The 19,679-nt window shown below is 40.7% G+C and overlaps 1 protein-coding gene across 1 annotated transcript in view; it reads left to right on the top strand.

The window, feature by feature from the left end:
- LOC307249482 (CUB and sushi domain-containing protein 1-like) overlaps positions 1-19,679 on the top strand; it is a gene marked incomplete at both ends in the record, with an annotated part of 421,303 nt that overhangs the window by 93,570 nt on the left and 308,054 nt on the right. Inside the window, one exon of the mRNA XM_080026212.1 lies at positions 6,438-6,654. Coding sequence (XP_079882338.1) covers positions 6,438-6,654 — 217 coding nt within the window. The remainder of the gene's footprint in view (positions 1-6,437; positions 6,655-19,679) is intronic.

Genomic DNA, 19,679 nt, shown 5'->3' with positions numbered 1-19,679 from the left:
TTATTATTATGTTAAGTGTACTTCCTTTCGCAAGAGGACACTACAAGTATTTTATAAACTGCTTTCAGCATCGTTAACTACACAGATGGACTTTCTTTTTATTTTCCATAGACCTGCTTTTATCCCTACCGAGCACCAACTAAACGGCCTTAACGCTTGAACCTAACTGCAGTCCCATTTACTTAAACATGTTGACGGTGGGCTGACATAGAGTGTGAGGAATGAGAGAGAGAGAGAGAGAGAGAGAGAGAGAGAGAGAGAGAGAGAGAGAGAGAGAGAGAGAGAGAGAGAGAGAGAGAGAGAGAGAGAGAGAGAGAGAGAGAGAGAGAGAGAGAGAGAGAGAGAGAGAGAGAGAGAGAGAGAGAGAGAGAGAGAGAGAGAGAGAGAGAGAGAGAGAGAGAGAGAGAGAGAGAGAGATTTTTTCTTTGTGTGATAAATATAGGAGGTGAGTGGGTGAAATAAAAACAAGCTAACACTCCAGGAGGATAAGAGAGGAAACACAGAGAGATAGATATAATGACACCAGGAGAGAGACAATATGACATAGTGATAACCATAGCGGTAACGCTAGGAACAGATGCAACGGCACTCCCAGAGAGATGCAACAATACTAATACAGAGATAATTGTGGTGAAAGAGGGAGGGATTGAAGGGCAGGACAGAGGTAGAGGGAGGGAATGGAGGAGGGACATGATACAGAAAGGTGGAGAGAGAGAGAGGGGGGAAGCTGGAGGGAAGAAGAGAGACATGGAGACAGGTCCAGGGATGGTGATAATACCTGTGTAATAAATAGAGCAAGGATGGACAGAAAGTTGGAGAGAGAAAGAGGTTGAGAGAGACGGACGGTTACAGAGAGACAAACATAATGTGGGAGAGACACAGTGATTCTGACACTGCGATAATGAAAAAGAGGGAGGGGGTTGGTATATGAGAAAAAAGGAGAGGCAAAGAAGGAAAGAAAACGAGGATACCAGAAACATAGACAACAGATTTCTCTCCTCTCCTCTCTTTTTCCTCTTCTCTTCTCTCTACTTTTTTTCTTCCAGAGCTGGTATTGAATCACTGCAGTCAATATTTCTACACAGAAAGATGCATTTGATTTGTGGCTCAGCACGCCGTGGAAAGAGGGGCCCAGCCTTTGATTTATGAGCCAGGGACCTTGTGGTCAGGTTCTGCTGGAGCACTCCACCTTTCTGCTGCTTCTCCCCACCTAAAGTGTAACGATAAGTCTGATTGTTATGATGATCTATGCACTGACCCAAGCCATTAGTGAACATTGCAGACTTAACTTATTGTGAAATATTTTTTTTCCTTGCATTATAAATACAGTATCTAAGATATGTCTATGTGGAAAAGACAGCGAGTGGAGATACTTTGGTTTGATTGCTAACATGTGGCACACAGCTCTTGTTGGGCTTGTCTTCCAATATTGTAAGTGTGCTGCCCTGCAGATTGCCTGTCAATATTTTCTTTTCATTAACAGTGAATAAGCCTTAAAAGCCTGTGGGCTAAAACAAAAACATACAAAACATGAATGATGTATGTGTTTTAAATGAAGACTGATAAAAATGTCTTAGCATTCATGCACATGTCTGCTGCTGAGTGAAATACTAACTCTTACTTAGTGTTCTTTATTTATAATATGTTACCATGAACATGAGGACAACTCACTGACTAAAATTACACTAATACAACAACATCTTGTTTAACCCTTTCCCATAAAGTCGGCAAGTTCTGATAAACAATACATCAATTGACGTATATATTGCCTTTTATAAAAGGCATATAGGCAATAAGTATCTGCATATTGAGCCAGGCAGGGGAGAAAAGTTTTTTGTGTTTCAGGGAACACAAAGAGGTCGTCATTAAAGTTGTCATTCATCAGGCACCTCCATCATCAGGTGTTAGATATTTTCTTCCAGATGCAAGTTTCCAGAACACATTTCTATAAACTCATCAAGCCAGTTTAGCCATGCTAGGCTCTACGGCCGTTCAGAGGGTCAACCTCTTTGTTCCAGACTAAAATATCTTAACAACTATTTGATGGATTGTACAAACATGAATGATCCCCAGTGCATGAAGCACTAAGGCCACAATGAGTTGGACTTGTGTAGTGGTTAAGTAAAATGTTTGTTTTGATGTTTTGATACCAACATTCATGTGCCCCTTAGAATAAGTTCTACTCTTTTCATGATTAAGTCCTGGAAAAAAATCCCATCAGCCCCAGCTGTACATTGTCTTTGTTAATAATTAGCTAATATTAGCATGCTTACACGCTTAATTACGATGATGAATATTGGCAAACGTTATACATGCGAAACATCAGTACGTAAGCATGCTGATGTTAGCATATAACTCAGAGCAGCGCAGCACTACATCACTACAGCCTCACTAAATAGTGTAGGCTTATCCGCAGACTCTTACTCTTTTTTTTCTTCAGTAATTTCTTACAATGAGTAAGTGTTTGTTGTCTTACTGACATGGACAGCTGTTGGTAGGAGTGCCCATATGGTTTTCAGTTACTGGATGGTGTCTTTAGCAGAACAAACTACAATATACTAAGAACATCAGGAAAAAGGTGGGAGAGAACTCATTGCAACATCAACAAAGGGGCGACGCAAATTACTTTTTTACAGACATGCCTAAAGTATGGTGCTACAATATGGCACCTGGCTCGATGCATAATATATCCACTGAATTCTACTTATAACATCTGCTCAAAGGGGACAGGGGGGGATCTGGCAGCAAAAGACCATTGACAGACAGAGAGACATCTAAAGACAGATTTGGAGACACAAAGACAGCTGAGGGGTAGAGGTGAATTGGGTTGGAAAGACTGGAGAAAAATCTGAAATGAATCTGGAAACTCCAGATGGTTTGCAGTTTGTGTGTGTGTGAGAGTGCGTGTGTTTGTTGATGTTGCTGCAAGCTTGTCCGGTTGGGCCTATGTATAGGTGTTTAGCTGTGTTTGTGTGTTACCTCAGACAAACAAGAACATCTGGTATGTGCACAATGCAAGTTCTGATCTCATTTTCATGGAAAATTACAAAAACACTCAAATAGGCACATGCTTTGTTAGCTTAGATTGTGACATAGTAGATGGTTTTGTGTGTGTGTGTGTGTGTATGTGTGTGTGCGTGCGTGTGTGCGAGCGAGCGAGCGAGAGTGTTCTTAGTGATATAAAGTTAATCCATCTATAGCCATGACAACCTGAGAAACAACTGCTGCTGGCTTTCATGATAGCCACACACATGCATGCGCACTGTGCTACGTGCCCTGTATATTTAAGTAGCTTTGGAAGTAAACTGTATAAAGTGTTTCTAGAGGAGAGAGAGGCAGAAGATGAACAATAGAGGAGAGAAGTGCAGGGGGAGTTTGTAAATGACGCAAGAGATGGGGAGTGGATACACAGAGGGTTAAGACAAAGAGTGGCTAAAGTGAAATAACCTTACACCTTGATTATTTTATGTTTTCTCTAACTTAATGTTTCGGCTTTTGCATGTACAGTATCTCACAAAAGTGAGTACACCCCTCACATTTCTTCACGTTTTTCTTTATATTTTTCCATGGGACAACACTGAATAAATGACACTTTGATACAATGTCAAGTAGTCAGTGTACAGCTTGTATAACAGTGTAAATTTACTGTCCCCTCAAAATAACTCGACACACAGCTATTAATGTCTAAACTGCTGGCAACAAAAGTGAGTACACCCCTTAGAAAAAATTTACAAATTGGGCCCAAAGTGTAAATATTTTGTGTGGCCACCATTATTTTCCAGCACTGCCTTAACCCTCTTGGGCATGTAGTTCACTAGAGCTTCACAGGTTGCAACTGGAACCCTCTTCCACCCATTTATGACAGCATCACAGAGCTGGTGGATATTAAAGACCTTGCGCTCCTCCACCTTCTGTTTGAGGATGCCCCAAAGATGCTCAATAGGGTTTAGGTCTGGAGACAGGCTTGGCCAGTCCATAACCTTTACCCTCAGCTTTTTTAGCAAGCCACTGGTCGTCTTGGAGGTGTGTTTGGGGTCGTTATCATGTTGCAATACCACCCTGCGGCCCAGTTTACAAAGGTTGAGTGCACGTGGTCAGCGTCGTACACAGAGGTTGGCTTTGGAAAATAGACGTAAGAGTGCTGCCAGCATTGCTGAAGGGCTTGAAGGGGTGGGGGGTCAACCTGTCAGTGCTCAGACCATACGCCGCACTCTACATCATACTGGTCTGCATGGCTGTCATCCCAGAAGGAAGCCTATTCTAAAGAATGATGCACAAGAAACCCCACAAAAAGTTTGCTGAAGACAAACAGACTACGGACATGGATTACTGCAACCATGTCCTGTGGTCTGATGAGACCAAAATACATTTATTTGGTTCAGATGGTGTTAAGAGTGTGGAGCGGCAACCAGGTGAGGAGTACAAAGACAAGTGTGTCTTGCCTAGAGTCAAGCATGGTGGTTGGAGTGTCATGGTCTGGGGCTGCATGAGTGCTGCCAGCACTGGGGATCTACAGTTCATTGAATTCTAACATGTAACATACTGAAGCAGAGCATGATCCCCTCCCTTCATAAACTGGGCCGCAGGGCAGTACTGCAACATGATAACGACCTCAAACACCGCTCCGAACGACCACTGGCTTGCTAAAGAAGCTGAGGGTAAAGGTTATGGACTGGCCAAGCATGTCTCCAGTCTTAAACCCTATTGAGCATCTTTGGGGCATCCTAAAACGGGAGATGGAGGAGCGCAAGGACTCTAATATCCACCAGCTCCTTGATGTCGTCATGAATGGGTAGAAGAGGGTTCCAGTTGCAACCTGTGAAGCTCCAGTGAACTACATGCCCAAGAGGGTTAAGGCAGTGCTAGGAAATAATGATGGCAAAACAAAATATTGACACTTTGGGCCCAATTTGGACATTTTTTCTTAGGGGTGTACTCACTTTTGTTGCCAACAGTTTAGACATTAATGGCTGTGTGACGAGTTATTTTGAGGGGACAGTAAATTTACACTGTTATACAAGCTGTACACTGACTACTTGACATTGTATCAAAGTGTCATTTATTCAGTGTTGTCGCATGGAAAGATATAATGAAATATTTGAAGAAATGTTAGGGGTGTACTCACTTTTGTGAGATACTGTATAACTGTACTGTTACGCCTAGGCCACGCGTCCTGTATCTACCTCTGTATCACGCCTGCCTCTCTGAACTGCTCAGCCTCTATTGCTATTGTCGTTCACACCGGTAGCGTCTCTGCTGAGTCTGCTGCAGCGCTGCTTCGAAAAGCCCCGTCGTTATATATAGAGTTATCCTCTGCTAATTCCCATTGATATGAAGTTGTTTAATTTTATTAAACATTTAATTAAAATTGAGTTTACAAAAAAGCTACTTGTGAGCTAAGTAGTACGTAAGTGTTTTGGTTGTGTCTGTATGTGCGTATTTGTGCATGTGCAGATCCATCTAGGAAATGTAAACAAAAAACAATGTGAAGGGTTGTTCAAGGCCTTGTGTTTGCATATTCTAATGTTTGAGTGTTGAATATCCTGGGATTTTAATGAGTGAGCAATGTGATCACACTGTAGCCTACATGAAGCCATGCAGAATTATGTCCATGCTTTACTGTGTTTGAGTGTAGATGTCATTGGAGGTTATTTCTGGTCGGATATCAGTTGATCAAAGCTAGCATTATCATTAGGATTAAATTAAATCTAAATATACCCAGTGTGTGCTCTGATTCAGACACTGCGTGAAAGCTTCACATGGCATATGCTATAGTATCATGGGAGTCTGTGAAGCATGTGTTTTGTGTGAGGACAGGGGGCTTGTTACTCTAGTAACGCTTGGCACAACACATATTCAAACAGTGCAAATTAATGGTTAATCTTCATTACAGTGGTGAATCTAGTACATTCACTCTTTATTGTATTGCCCTACACTCTATACAGAAATAGACATAGTCTGTATCTTTTAAATATGAAGTAGGAAAGACAGGAATGCAAGGCACATACTTTCCTCTAAATTATATAATTTAAAGGTGGAGTCAGCGATTCGGGAACGCTTGTTGTCAAAATAATTTTTTGTAAAAATCAGTAAATATCAGCTACATGTCCATACTGTGTGTGCGCTGTAAAAACAATCTGAAGTTAATACACATACACAGCCTAGGCTGTAAACAATGAGGGCCCACCGTAGCTAGCAACTTGCCCAATTACAGAGGCTCAGCTGTATTATTACTGTATTTTTCTATGTACAGTGCGCACACAGTACGGACAGGTAGGGGATCGTGAGGAGATATTCACATCTTTTGATAACAGGCTTTCTCCAGTATTGCTGATTCCACTTTTACTGCCAGATGCAAGTTTAAAATGCTAATATTCTAATATGATTTTGTCCTCTCTCTCTCTCTCTCTGTCTCTCTCTCTCTCTTCCTCTTCCAGCTGAATCTTGTGGGGGTGTAGTCCAAGGACTGAACGGTACCATAGAGTCGCCTGGTTTCCCCCACGGCTATCCCAACTACGCCAACTGTACATGGCTGATAATAACGGGGGAGAGGAACCGAATCCAGCTGACCTTCGTCACGCTGGCGCTGGAGGAAGACTTCGATATTGTAGCAGTTTACGATGGGCAACCGTCGCCTGGCAACTTAAAAATGAGGTTAGAAATAATGATTTTATGCAAAGTCTGATCTCCATCCCTCGTTCTCTCCAAAACCCCTCTGACTCTCACAGTGTGAGTGGAGCCAACCCTCTGTTCCGACTCTACTCTTCTTCCTCCTCTGATCAAAAAGTTGACTTTTAGAGAACAGCATATCTCTTTCAAATATTTTGCTTATGGGAAAAGACAGTCACATTCCTACAGCAACAACATCATTTAAGCTTATAAACTTCATAGGTTTTGAATGAGTACTTAGTATTTAGATGACGAAAAAGTTGGGGCACAAAACATGGAAGGCTCTACATGTTATTTCAACGTGTCGATGACATATTTAGGTACATGTGAGTAGATTTAAAGTGCTGTTAATCACATCATTTAATGTCATGTTGTGTATTTTCTCTGTTGATAATACAATGAATGTGCAGGAAACTATAAGTCATTGATGAATTGGCAGCATGAGCGTTTGGTGCGTTATAGGACTGTAATATTGTTTGCGGATAGAACAGCATCTTCAGAGCTGGCAAACAGTGGGAGGCTTATTCATAGTTCTTTGTTTGTGTGTAGGAGGGATGAGATGGGAATGCACCAACTGTTTGAGGTCGGTGGTCCTGTTATAGAGTACAGTAGGTTTCAAAATAATGTATAGCTGTATCATATGTCTCTACTTGTTTTTTCTTCTTCTCTGTCTGTTGTTTTCACATTTTTCAAAGCCAAGTCCACAGTAAACACAACTATTCATGAGACCAATAAGGATGTAAAGAAAGCCCATTATTCTAGATCTAGACTGAATCACTGTATACAAGTGAACTCTGTATGTTGATACATGGGTAATTTGCTTTTCAGCAGTGAAAAAGAAGAAAATCATTTATTTAAAAAGGATTCAGATGCATTCCCAAGTGTGTTAGTCTTATACACATAGTATACTTCTGTTTATGGCACATTAGCTGCCTTTGGCTTTTGTTATTGAAAGACTAGTTTGATGTGTGAATTCAGCACAGCCATATTTTGGGTAAAGTTGAATCCCAGGACTGATCTCTGAATTATTATCCTCATCGGTTCAGCATGATGCTTGTCATATGACAGATGTTGTTTCTTTATTGTACGTATTATTGTAGCAGCTCTTTAAGAGAACATTGCTGTTCTTGATCTAGCTCATATTGTAGGTCCACACCAAGCCAATAGAGGGGAGGGGTGTACCACGTACCACCATTTGACATAGCCAGGCTTACTTTGTGTAATCTTGCTCCACAAAACCTAAAATCATAGACAATGGGTATCAACTGGATTTGTTAACCCTGGTTTTCTTTATTAGCCTCTGTGTGAGTTTCCATGCATGGGGAACTTTTCGCATGACATTTGACTTTTCCTTTGCACACAGTGGGCCGATTGCGTGCATCTTAGGGCGCACTCACACTAGGCAAGTTTGCCTGTTCCGTGCTGCAGGAAGATTCCCCCACTGGCCCGTGGTCACACTGCTCCAAAGGCCGTGGCCTGGGCACGATTGCTCCTTCATACATACGCCATCACGTCGTAATACGATACATACGTCATCACCAAGCGTACTCACTGCCAGAGTTAGTAGAACAACAATGGAGAACAGTAGTCGCGGATTGCCCAAAACACCTTATCAAGCTGCGACCATGGCTGCGACTGAATACTGTTGCCGGCCCAAATTTCTAGCAAACCCTCCACTTCGCTATCGCACCGGAACCCACTCGTGAACCTCTTGCCGCCATTGTTTACAATTATTGTGGGGAAGAAGGGTCGCGCATAAACTACGGCATCCAGCTCACGTTGCGTATCTGTGCGTGTGCGATTGTCATGTCATTAGCATCTGTGCCGTTCTCTGGCACACCTCTCCCAAGTGTTCCGTGGCCAAGGAAGTGTTCCGTGCTGGAATATGGATGGCGTGTTCACACTAGCCAAACGCTCTAGACTTTAGTATGCAAATGAGCTCGGGCACGGAACAGAGGGCCTAGTGTGAGTGCGCCCTTACTTCAGTCAAGGGAAACTGGACGTCACAATCGACTGCTCAGAAGAATTTAAGAAAATAAAATCAGCTAGTAGAATAAACTGGTGCTGCTAGTAAACTGAGAGATGAATGCTTGCAGAATATTGCTAATCGTGTAATTTGTCAATTAATAAATTTTATTTTACCACGCAATGCACGTCTACACTTCTATTTGTAGACCATAACAACTGCACAGTGAACAGCTCCTACACTTTAAACTTGACATATCATATATAAAAAACATACTAAAGAACTGCATTTTGATCTGATGCGCTACAATAATGGAGGATACATGGAAATGACTTAAGTTTTTGGCGAAACCAAAGTAAAATTAGTTTAAGTGATGTGCGTATTTACCACAAATCACCTGGCAAAACTGAACACCAAATAGTTTACCTCAACATTGAGGCTGTGACAAAATTCATTTGTACAACGTTGGCCTCAAGTTTCCCTGTGGCTGCAGTGATGGGTATGTGGGTGAAATATACGGCACCCATGGCTCGCAGCCCTAGGGAATCAGAGGAAATTACAAGGCATTTCACATTAACACTATAGGCTACTGATTAATAATATAGTGACCTATTAATGTATGCTACCTGCGATTTTGTACAGGGCTTCTTTTATGTGCAAATGGCCAGGGAACACCACACACATGTTGAGTAGTTCACTGAGAGTGAGAACAACCTTGCCAATGGTAGTGCATACAGTGTTCCTACTCAGATGTCTCACCAACTAAATGCATGTATTGTAGGTTGAAAAAACAAAACAAAAAAATTATGTGATGCTTCAGTTTGCGCTGCTGTAATTCCACAACTCTGTTCGGTTCAGTAGTTTACTTATACAATGTATTCCCTCCACTAAATAATAAACTATTTTAATAGAGAGTATCTTCAGGTCCACTGGATTTCTAAAACGATGATTAAAAGGGTGGTACTTTCTATACCGTTTTTGGTAAAAAATTCTGGACATAACTCAGAGCAGGTTAGTTGTGCAGAATTTGTACCCTTGTGAATAGCCAGGTTAAAAGCACCATATTTGGTACATTGGAAACTCTGGCGTCACGCTTTACATTCCTTTCTAGCCCCTTAATCTTGCTTTGTAATAAACCCCTAATAGGACTATGTGAGTTTGGTTCTGGCTAATTTAACCCTTTCACGCATGGTGGTCACTACAGTGGACAGCTATTCAAATGCTGTTTTCTTGAATATGCATGGGTGTAGATCGCCTAGTTGCATATCAGCCACTACAGTGGACTCTTGTGTGTCATCCAATGCATTGCCAACCAGTGGCCAACCATTGTAAGAGCAGCCACAATTAGTCAAAACCAAGATGGCCGACAGGGAGCAGAAAAGTTGAGTAGCTCAGGAATATCCTGTAAATACTTCTAAAATAGGAGAGCCTGGCAGGTAAAACAAATATGGCAACAACAAGTAACATCTTTGGAGTCATATAGTTGTTAAAATTTCCAATTATTGATTTTACATTGGGAGGAAATTATGTTTAATCACCTGTCCACTAAATTGGACATCATGCATCACGGACTTCAATAAATACTATGACTGCAGATGTGTTGTGCTTGAAAAAGCTTACTTTGCTGCAACTTTTTGGTTTTAAATCAATTGATTTATGTTATTAGAATGCAACTTGAAGTATTTGTGAAAAAAAAAAAAATTCCAGATTATTCCATTATGTGTAAAACAGTTGGTGTCACTATGATGCCAATTTTCATATTAAAATAGCTTTGATGAAGTGATGTACAAGTTAGTAGGCTGTACTACTGAATTTCACCTGAAAAAGAGAAATTGGAGAACCAAGGAAAAAGTTGTCTGTTATTTTCATAGAAAATTTTGATTGAAAAAATGATTCCACGCTTTTTCATTAGATTGAAGTATTGGAATATGTTAATATATGTGAACAGGCATTGGAAATATATATTATTTTATAGTTTTCAGATAATATATCATTTTTTTCACTGTTTTGTTAAATAAATAAGGTCAAAATTGAGAAGTCAAAACGCATGGAGTCCACCCGAGTGGACATGTGTAAAACTCTCTGAAAAATGTGTGTTTTAAAAAAATTAAGTTATATTTTTTCTTTTCATGCCTAAAGAAGTATAAAACCACTTGAGAAAAAAATCCAGACTAAGGATATCATGATTCATGCATGAAAGGGTTTGATTGGCCTTCCTGTGGTGGAATTATTTCATAAAATAGGCCGGCCCTATACAGATTACTTCAAAACACAGATTTGACGCATCCTTCACTATGTCAATATCAAAAATCTTTAAAAAAGTTATGTCCAAACATTTCCGTGGAAGCAGCCTGAACAGCTACTATATTTACTGAAAACACATGAAAAGTCATCAAATAAATTATATATAGAGAAAAAATCTTTTAAAATAGATTAAATACTTTTCCTTCTTGCAATTTTACTCTTTTCTTTTTTCCCTTCTGCCTTTAATTTTTCAAAATTCATCCTCCAACTCATTGCATCTGTTGTTGTCGGTTTAAGATCAGACATGCGGTTTAGTTGAACTGCATGTCCAAATACATAAAGATTCAATTACAAAATTGCCTTGGCTTGTACGATAATTTTTTAAATTATATTATTATCTTATTTTGCATATACCTTTGAAGGTACTGTATATGCTCATAAATTAAGGATCTTGTCTACTCATTGTATGGGCTTTTCCCTAAAGCCTCTGCACAAAACAGTAACCAAGGCAAGCTTATGAAGTACTGCACCTTGGTTTCCCCTGCTGACTGAATATCTTCAAAGTATTTAGCCCTGAAGCAGGCTTTCTGCTCGGATAGAGGAGACACCAAAGTGTGCTCTCTGCATGCCCTACACAAGGTGGAATGACAGCTGCACCAACAATTTCCAGTGCTCTCCAGAGCTGCAGCTGCGGAATCACAACAGAGAAGTTACGTGTTCCAGCAACTCACCTGTGCCTGGCCCCTTTGGGGCATTCTCACATCACCTGCTTCTGATTGCTCCTTTCCTTTCTCTTGTCTTTTTTCTTGCTAAATCACTGCTGTTCTCTGATATGTGTTGTTGTTAGACTTTTTTACTTACACATGAATGCACATAAAAAACAAATGCACCGAAGATCCAGCTCTGTGTTCAAGTGAGAAGTCTCTTTGAAATGCTGGAAACGGGAACCGCAAATTCATAATATTTTCTGTTGGGATTTTGATTTTTTTTCCTGCTTATCACACACTATCAATTAATTAATCGATTTAAAAAGAAGTGCTTGGTTGGAGTTGCAAGACGTGGCACCTCCAACACCCTGCCAGCTTGGTGGCTCTGTCACTAGTGTGAATAACCCCTGGAGGGTTTTTTTGGTACCCAACTTATGGACAACCAAAGATAATAGGTGTATTTTATAGTTACAGTTTGTCTGCTGCACACCTTTAAATGTAAAAGATCAGTGTAAGGGTGGTGTATTAGTTGCTCCTGGATCTGCTTGCCTTGGGAGTAGTGAGATATCACAGTGAACCAATTCCCAATGTCATTTAGATCAAGTGAGTTACCCATGAAGTGTATTCTTAGCCCAACTCCTCTGTTGATCTTAGCACTTCTCTGAATGGTGTGGACAGACAGCATGGTGTTGGAATGTGACCAGTGTCCAGCCTTCTTTTGTGTTCACACCCATCAGCCCCTCTTTACTTTACTAAGGAGTGTAACTTATGTTTCTACATGAAGGGAGGGTCTGATTCCAATTATCCTGCTGCTGCCTGAGCCCCACCATAGCGGCGGTCAACCAGCTGACCTGAAACATTCTCTTCCACTCCGCTGCTGGCTGAATGGTGCAAGACTTGCTGAAATGTGGAATGAAGGCAAAATGAGCTGACTGTCCTGTCTTTGTTCACAAAGAGGAGCACATAAGAGGCAGGATATACAGTATGTCAGACCCTGTGTGAGGGGAATGCCGCAATCTCATGTATACATGCAGGGCTTGAATTTGTGGCCTTATCTTACCGGCCGCAGCTGTGTATCCGCAATATCAGCTCTATTCTATCCCAGTTGCTCTGATGACTGATGTCAAAAATGTGAAAATATTTATTTGTGGAACTCAATGCTTCTCTCGTACAGGTACCCCTGCTAGGTCTCTGTACATGTCTTATAATGTTTAGAAAAGGTATATGAGTGGCTTTCCAGGCATTTTCCACCATTGCATTACAGTGCTGAAGGAGTAGCGGAACATGTTCTTCATTCCCTTTGGCTAGTAAAACCTGTCCCCAATGGAATCCATTGCTGCTTGACTGCATTCCAGCTGACCACTGTTTTACATCCGCCAGAGACATTTTACAGCCATCACTCAAGCATACGGTTTGGAGTGAGGGACACTCAAAATATAGATTTGTGGTGTAGTATAACTTTAACGTTTCTCTGTTTGTCACTTTGATGCTAGTAAAATATCCTTGAAACACAAAGTTTAATGCAGAGGTACTGGTGTATTGGCTGTCCCTGATGTAAGGTTTTCTTAGAGGAGTGTGACATGGAATCACTTTCTGATTGGACATTTTGAAATCTTTTACCAGTGAAGACTGTTTTAGGGCATTCATCTCCTCAAAATTAGATTTTTCTAAAATGAGTTCTCTTGTTGGGGTTTTAAAGGATGTTGTGCTTGATTTAAGTTAATTTTGCTCACCTCCTACTATCCCCATCCCCATTTCTTGGTAGGGTGGCTGTAAGTTACAAAGATCCAGCTAAGAAGTGCTATTCTGCCATTGCTGCTGGTCTTTAAGAGGGTATGTTAGAAGAGAGGCATTTTGGAAATGTCAACTAACATACCAACATCAGCTGGTGCTGGTTCTGTAAATGACATGCAGATATGTTACGAAGGGTTGCAAAAACATAATGTCCTCCCAAGAAGAAGGACAGCATTAGTCGGTTGAGCCAGTGAACAAAAACTACATATCTCTATCGTCAAGAAACAACAGCCTTTACCGATGTAGACAATCTGGCAATGTCACAGTAGAGAAGAGGTTGGTTAATCAAAACAATGGACTTTGATACAGGACAAGGCTTTTGTGTAACCTTGATGTCAAATATCTTCTCAGGTAGCCACGTTTTTAGTAAAACTTCATATGCAGAACTTGTTGCCAATGATAATTCAGAAATGTACGAACTATCTTGATTTTGACCCCCACTTACTTCAAGTTAGATTCTCAGTACCAGACATAGTGCCATTGTTGAGTCATGTCAGAGGGCTAAGCAGGGCAAGCATGGACATTGACATTCTCACTGTCATGTACCCCGTGGGTCTTGTGTCAGCAGCTTACCACATATCCACTGAAATCTCTGCACATGAGGCATTGCAGAAGTGGTTTGTCAGGCTGCTCTGGTCCTGAAATTTCACAAGTTTAAGTGATACCTTTTTGATCCCTGAAGGGGGATTTTTTTTCTCAATATTCCAGCAAATAAGTTAATTTCACACAAGGTCACACACTTCTTGCCATCTATATTCATCATGAACACCTGACATTATTATCATAGCAACATGCATTATCTGCTGCCAAAATGTATTTTGTATTAATATTGACATGTGTAGCATGCCTCAGGTTTGTTTTAAATCCTACACAAAGGTAGCCTGGAAATCCAGACCCATATCTAGAACGATAGAGGGTCTGGCCATGATCAGTAGACATTTCCAACTCAAGGGGCAAGCGGCACCTACGCGTGCATTTCAAATGCCACTGCACGCAATTGGATAGCACTACGACCAATCAGAGCAATGAACAAGGTGACATATTAAGCCCCGTTCGTTTACCGAACAGCGGGTTAACTTTTGAATTAAACTATTGGCGTGGTCGGTCTGCAAAACAGAACATTCCTCTTACTTGCTAATAAAAGATTTGAGTGCCGTCTTCCAAATCGCTAAGTGTCGAGGCGAAAGCCATGTCAAACTTGAAGAACATGCCCACCACAGCCATCTCTGTTTACTATCACGGCTTCAGCGGCGCGCTGTCGTCATCCGGTTACGTCCTTCCCAGAGCACCATACATAGGGCTCTGGCCCGCCCATATCAGAAAGAACAATTTGATTGGTAGTTCAGGATTTCTTGACGTATCAAATGAGACTGTCCAGACCAACAGGCGCAGCAAATTTAATGTGGCTCACACAAAGGGGCTTTACAATGCAAATATATGATAAATCATTTTTGTGTTTTTTTTGCCTGTAATGTACAACCATGTCTACCATAATTAACAACTACTAGAATAAAGCGCCCTTTGGGTGTTTCTCTCATTTCTCTGCAACTTATTCCTCTCCTCTTCCCCTAATTTTTCTGACCCCTCATTGTAGCCCTACAACTGACTGTCTTTCCTCAGAATCAGCATCGTAACACATTTTATTGCCAAGCAGATGGTAGCAACAACAGACAAATGACAAATAATGCACAGCAGACACACATCATCATAGAATAGATAGTTGCCCATTGCATGGTATATGGCCTCAGCAGGTGGCTCTCAGCTGTGTGTGATGCAGCTCCACTGGGTGGAATAAAGTCCACTGAATAAAGTTTGACATTTATCTTGGTCTATAAGACCACAATACAAAGAAACACCTAATACTTAAGTTACTGCTTCAGCATTTTAACTTGACTCAGTCAGTGTCTCACTATAGCTTGGGCCAATTCCATTCCTTTTTCCTAATGTGATGTGATGGCTGTTGGGGCATGTAAGGAATATAATTAAGTGTCTTCTGTGGACAATTTTTTGCTATTGCTTTCAGTCATTCTTGTAGACTTCTACAGCTTATGTTGTTGTTGTTGTTCTTCTTCTTGTTTTTGCTGCGTGGCACATTTTGGTGTGGTGTCCTTCTGGAATTACTTGTGTGTGAATGAGGTACTGCGCTACACACATGCCTAGGTTAGAAAAAAACTAATTTGTCACCTGAAAAAAGGTTTAATTATATTGGTTGCTCCCAAGGCCCAACCACAGCGAGTTATACCAGCATCCAATAAAGAAGTGACAAACATTGCAGTACCTTCCGGTGGCCATGGTGACGTGGTACCAAGACTGAGCAATTTTTCTTTGACTCACTTGTTAGACAGGCCGTTTTCAAAGTCTTATTAAACCTATTTACAGCCTTGTCCACAAAACCATTCTAGTCTGTATGTTTAGGTCATATCTCCATGACTGAGGGGGGGGGGATTTTTTTCTAGCAGGCTAGTTTTTTATTCTTCTGGAGGTTAAAATGTATTGGCGCGATCTCTTGAGTGACATCTCTCCGCCCGTTGTCCCTCACTTTGCCTCGGAGGTATACATCCGCAAGATGGGTGTATCTCCCTCCCCCCGACGTGAGGTTGAGTAAAAATCTCACAAGATGGCGATGCACATAAGCCAGGAGAATTGGAGGCCGTGTGAATAACTGAGGTCAGCCCGGATGCTACATCCATTGTATATACTATCTATGGTTGCTCCCTAAACAAATCACTGTCTCTGAACAGTATTATGGCAAAGTTTGGAGTTAGGGAATGTAGTGGTGCATAGCAAAGCAGAACATACATACTGTACTAACACACTCATCGCCAATTATAGCATAGCAAACATTTATTTTTAGCTCTAGTGGCCAAGTTTTCATTAAAAGATAGGTTCATTATCTTCATATAGGGACTTTAATTTCGTTTTAAGAACAACTTTAAAGATGGTGAACCTATCATGGTACACATAACAGCACACTGCTTATTTGATGAGCAATGTCAATAAACTTAAGTTCCTGGCAGAAAGCTGGCATATGCAGACAAGGTTGCTAAACAATTTTTTTAAGGAATTGATAGGTTGCCAAAATCATCTAGGTTAAGAATATAATCTAGACAAATACAATTGTGATGAAGTACATGCTATTAAACGAAGAACTGCTTTGCATGGTGCCAGTTTCAATAATAAATTGAATTTACAAATAAAAAGTAATTGCCCCTTCCACTTGATTAACTAGTTCCATCACAGTTGTTTTGGCACGTGTTGTGGTGGCCAGAGAAATTTATTTATAGGTGTATTGTGCACTGTTAATACGGTTTGCTTCATAACTCACCAGCAAGCAATGTATCACTCTTGTGACAGAGGGGGTGGACGATAGATTGGAAACGCTTTTCGATACAATGCACTCTTAACACAAAGCTGCTATTTTACTGCATTGCATTAATTTGGTGCAGCTAATAAACTTTATATGTGTAAAAATTTGCATCTCATATAATTATTTCTGTCATTATGTCATGCTCCAGTGTGTTCACTGTGTGCATATAAGTCTGACTGTGTATGCTGACGTGTATCCATGTGCAACCATGCACCTGTGTGAGATGACACAGTTAATTATGGAGTACAGTGATTATGGCACTATGTATCGCCATATTTAATCAAAGTAATTATGGAAAAGTTATATAGCCATAAAAACATACACATGGGTGCACCTTCATAACACACTCGGAAACTGCTAATGTCAGCAACACTCCTCCCCCCCCCCCCACACACACACACACCCCCACACCATTCAATGGAGACCTCTCTGTGGCACACTACCTCTGCTGTGGCTCAGCAAGGTAACATCTTTTGTGGAAACAGAAAAAAGGAATGGCATCCTAAACAGACTAACTTTGGACGATACCCACTTTTTAATTTTGAGTTATGCAAGTTAAAGATCATGGATACATTATTACAGCAACTAATAACTCTTTCAATGCCATTAAGGGCATGTGGCTTTGATAGAATTAGGATCATTTTAAGGTCACATTATGATGATAGTTATTCCGTTTCTACTAGAAACTGTTTTCATGATGTAGTGTCCAAAAAGCCCTTTTACCTTAAATTGACAGTTAGATTCAGGGGTACCTGGGGTAGTGCTAAGTTTGTTTGGTAATGGGGGGTAGGGAGGGGACATGGTTTATCCCCTTATGATGTCATTGGGGAGAATAATCTGGCCGTTTGTTTGAACACAGGGTTTCAGAAAGGTGGAGAAGGAGAGAAAGAGAGAGGGTTGTTTTTTTGTCATACTTAGGGGAGTCTCAAGTCACACCGGGGACCCATATTAAGGTTGAAAAAAAACATTGCAAGTGCATTTTGCATAATAGGTGACATTTTAAAACCTCTAGTATCTAAGTTTAAACCTCTGCTATTAATAATACCCTACTCGCACTGCCGGGATACTCATCACATCTTTGCTCCTTACAGCTAATTCCAAGAAACCCTCTTAACTTCCTAGTATTATATTGCTGCAATTGGTCTTAAGGCAACCAGTGATTTACTGAATTCACAAATATAATGGGATTATTGGATTATAAGAATTATAAATTTATAAAGACGATTGTTGCCCCACTTAATGGTAAGCTGAATGAGAGCATGATGAACACATGATTTAGCCATAAGTCTCAAGTTATGTGTCTAAAATGTGTCTCAGGTGTTAGTTAGGTATTGTTCAACTCTGATTTCTACCTCCTATATGGTAAACACGCTGTTTCCTCTTTGGATTTCTTTGCTCTCAGCATGTTGAAAAATGTAAATGAAATGGAATTAAGATGACCGAAATTACGTTTCTCACCAAGACACATACAGTCTTCCATAGGATCAAACCACTTTTCCTAATACCGTTAATCCCTTCTGTATCCACTTTTTTATTATTGTTTAACATCAACTTTAATTTGATGTGACTTAGGAAAAAAGGTCAATAATCACAATAAATATCTATAGATAATTTGAGGAAACACATTACATTGTTTTAGTCAATCAAAATATAAGCTATGGGCAATGGTATTGCCAAATGAAAACACGTGAATAGACATTTTCAGCAACTCAAATCAGTTAACCAGATACACTTCAGTACATCCTTTTACAAGTAACGGTGTTTGTTTGTGTAGCTAGTTTTTTTTATTTACTGTTGATGGTGGTAATGGTTAAATTAGTGATCACAGGAGAAACAAAATAAAGGTACCAAGCACGGTGGGAGGACAGAAGATTCAGGAACTGGTTTGGGTATGTGAGTAGAGGAGGCAAAGGTACACAGAGCTGTGTTTGTGCCTACACACACAACAGAGGAAGGGTTTTCAATGAGGTATTATGTGTTTGTAGATGGATGGAGACAGAGCAAAATCAAGAGAGCAATAAAGAGACATTCTTGAGACAAAGAGATTGAAAGAGATGGAGAGGCAAAAGGTTCATACAGTGTGTGTGTGTGTGTGTGATAGAGAGATAAAGAAAGAGGTCAGCTACCTTTTTTCAGCAGACTTGCACCATTTACACACACACACACACACGCACGCACGCACGCACGCACGCACGCACACACCCACTCACTCTACTGCAGCCAATTGTCAGTCATTTTTGCCTCATTGGTCCATAGATAGTAAATAATATGGATGTAGCATCCGGGCTGACCTCAGTTATTCACACGGCATCCAATAATCCTGGTTTGTGCGGGTCGCCATCTTGTGAGATTTTTACTCCGCCTCACTCCTCTTGCCGAAAAGGGGAATCGACGTCACGTCGGGGGGAGGGAGATAGCTGACGTATACCTCCGAGGCAAAGTGAGGGACAACGGGCGGAGAGCTGTCACTCAAGAGATCACGCCAATACATTTTAACCTCCAAAAGAATAAAAACTAGCGTGGGCCAAAAAAATTCACCCCCCTCAGTGTTGTCATGGAGATATGACCTAAACATACAGACTAAAATGGTTTTGGGGCCCAGGCTGTAAATAGGTTTAATAAGACTTTGAAAACGGCCTATCTAACAAGTGAGTCAAAGAAAAACTGCTCATCTTGGCGCCACCCCCAGTGGCACTTTCTGGTTACTACAGTTGTAGGTCACTTCCTTATTGGATGCCGGTAAAAATCGCTGAGGTTGGGGCTTGCATTGGTCACTAACCCACTTCCTGGTTCGCTTTTTTATGTCTTCTCCTAGTAGCTCAGTTTTGCTAGTCATATTTTTGCAATCATCCATTGTAAATGGATGATTGAAATGTATTTATTTGCTGCTTGACAATAGCGATGAGGAAAGTGTGTGTGTGGCACACTAAGC

Source organism: Ammodytes marinus (assembly GCF_949987685.1).
Source record: "Ammodytes marinus genome assembly, chromosome: 1".
NCBI lineage: Eukaryota > Metazoa > Chordata > Actinopteri > Uranoscopiformes > Ammodytidae > Ammodytes > Ammodytes marinus.
Note: the sequence above shows the minus strand (reverse complement) of the source record. Positions and strands in the feature narration are given on the sequence as shown.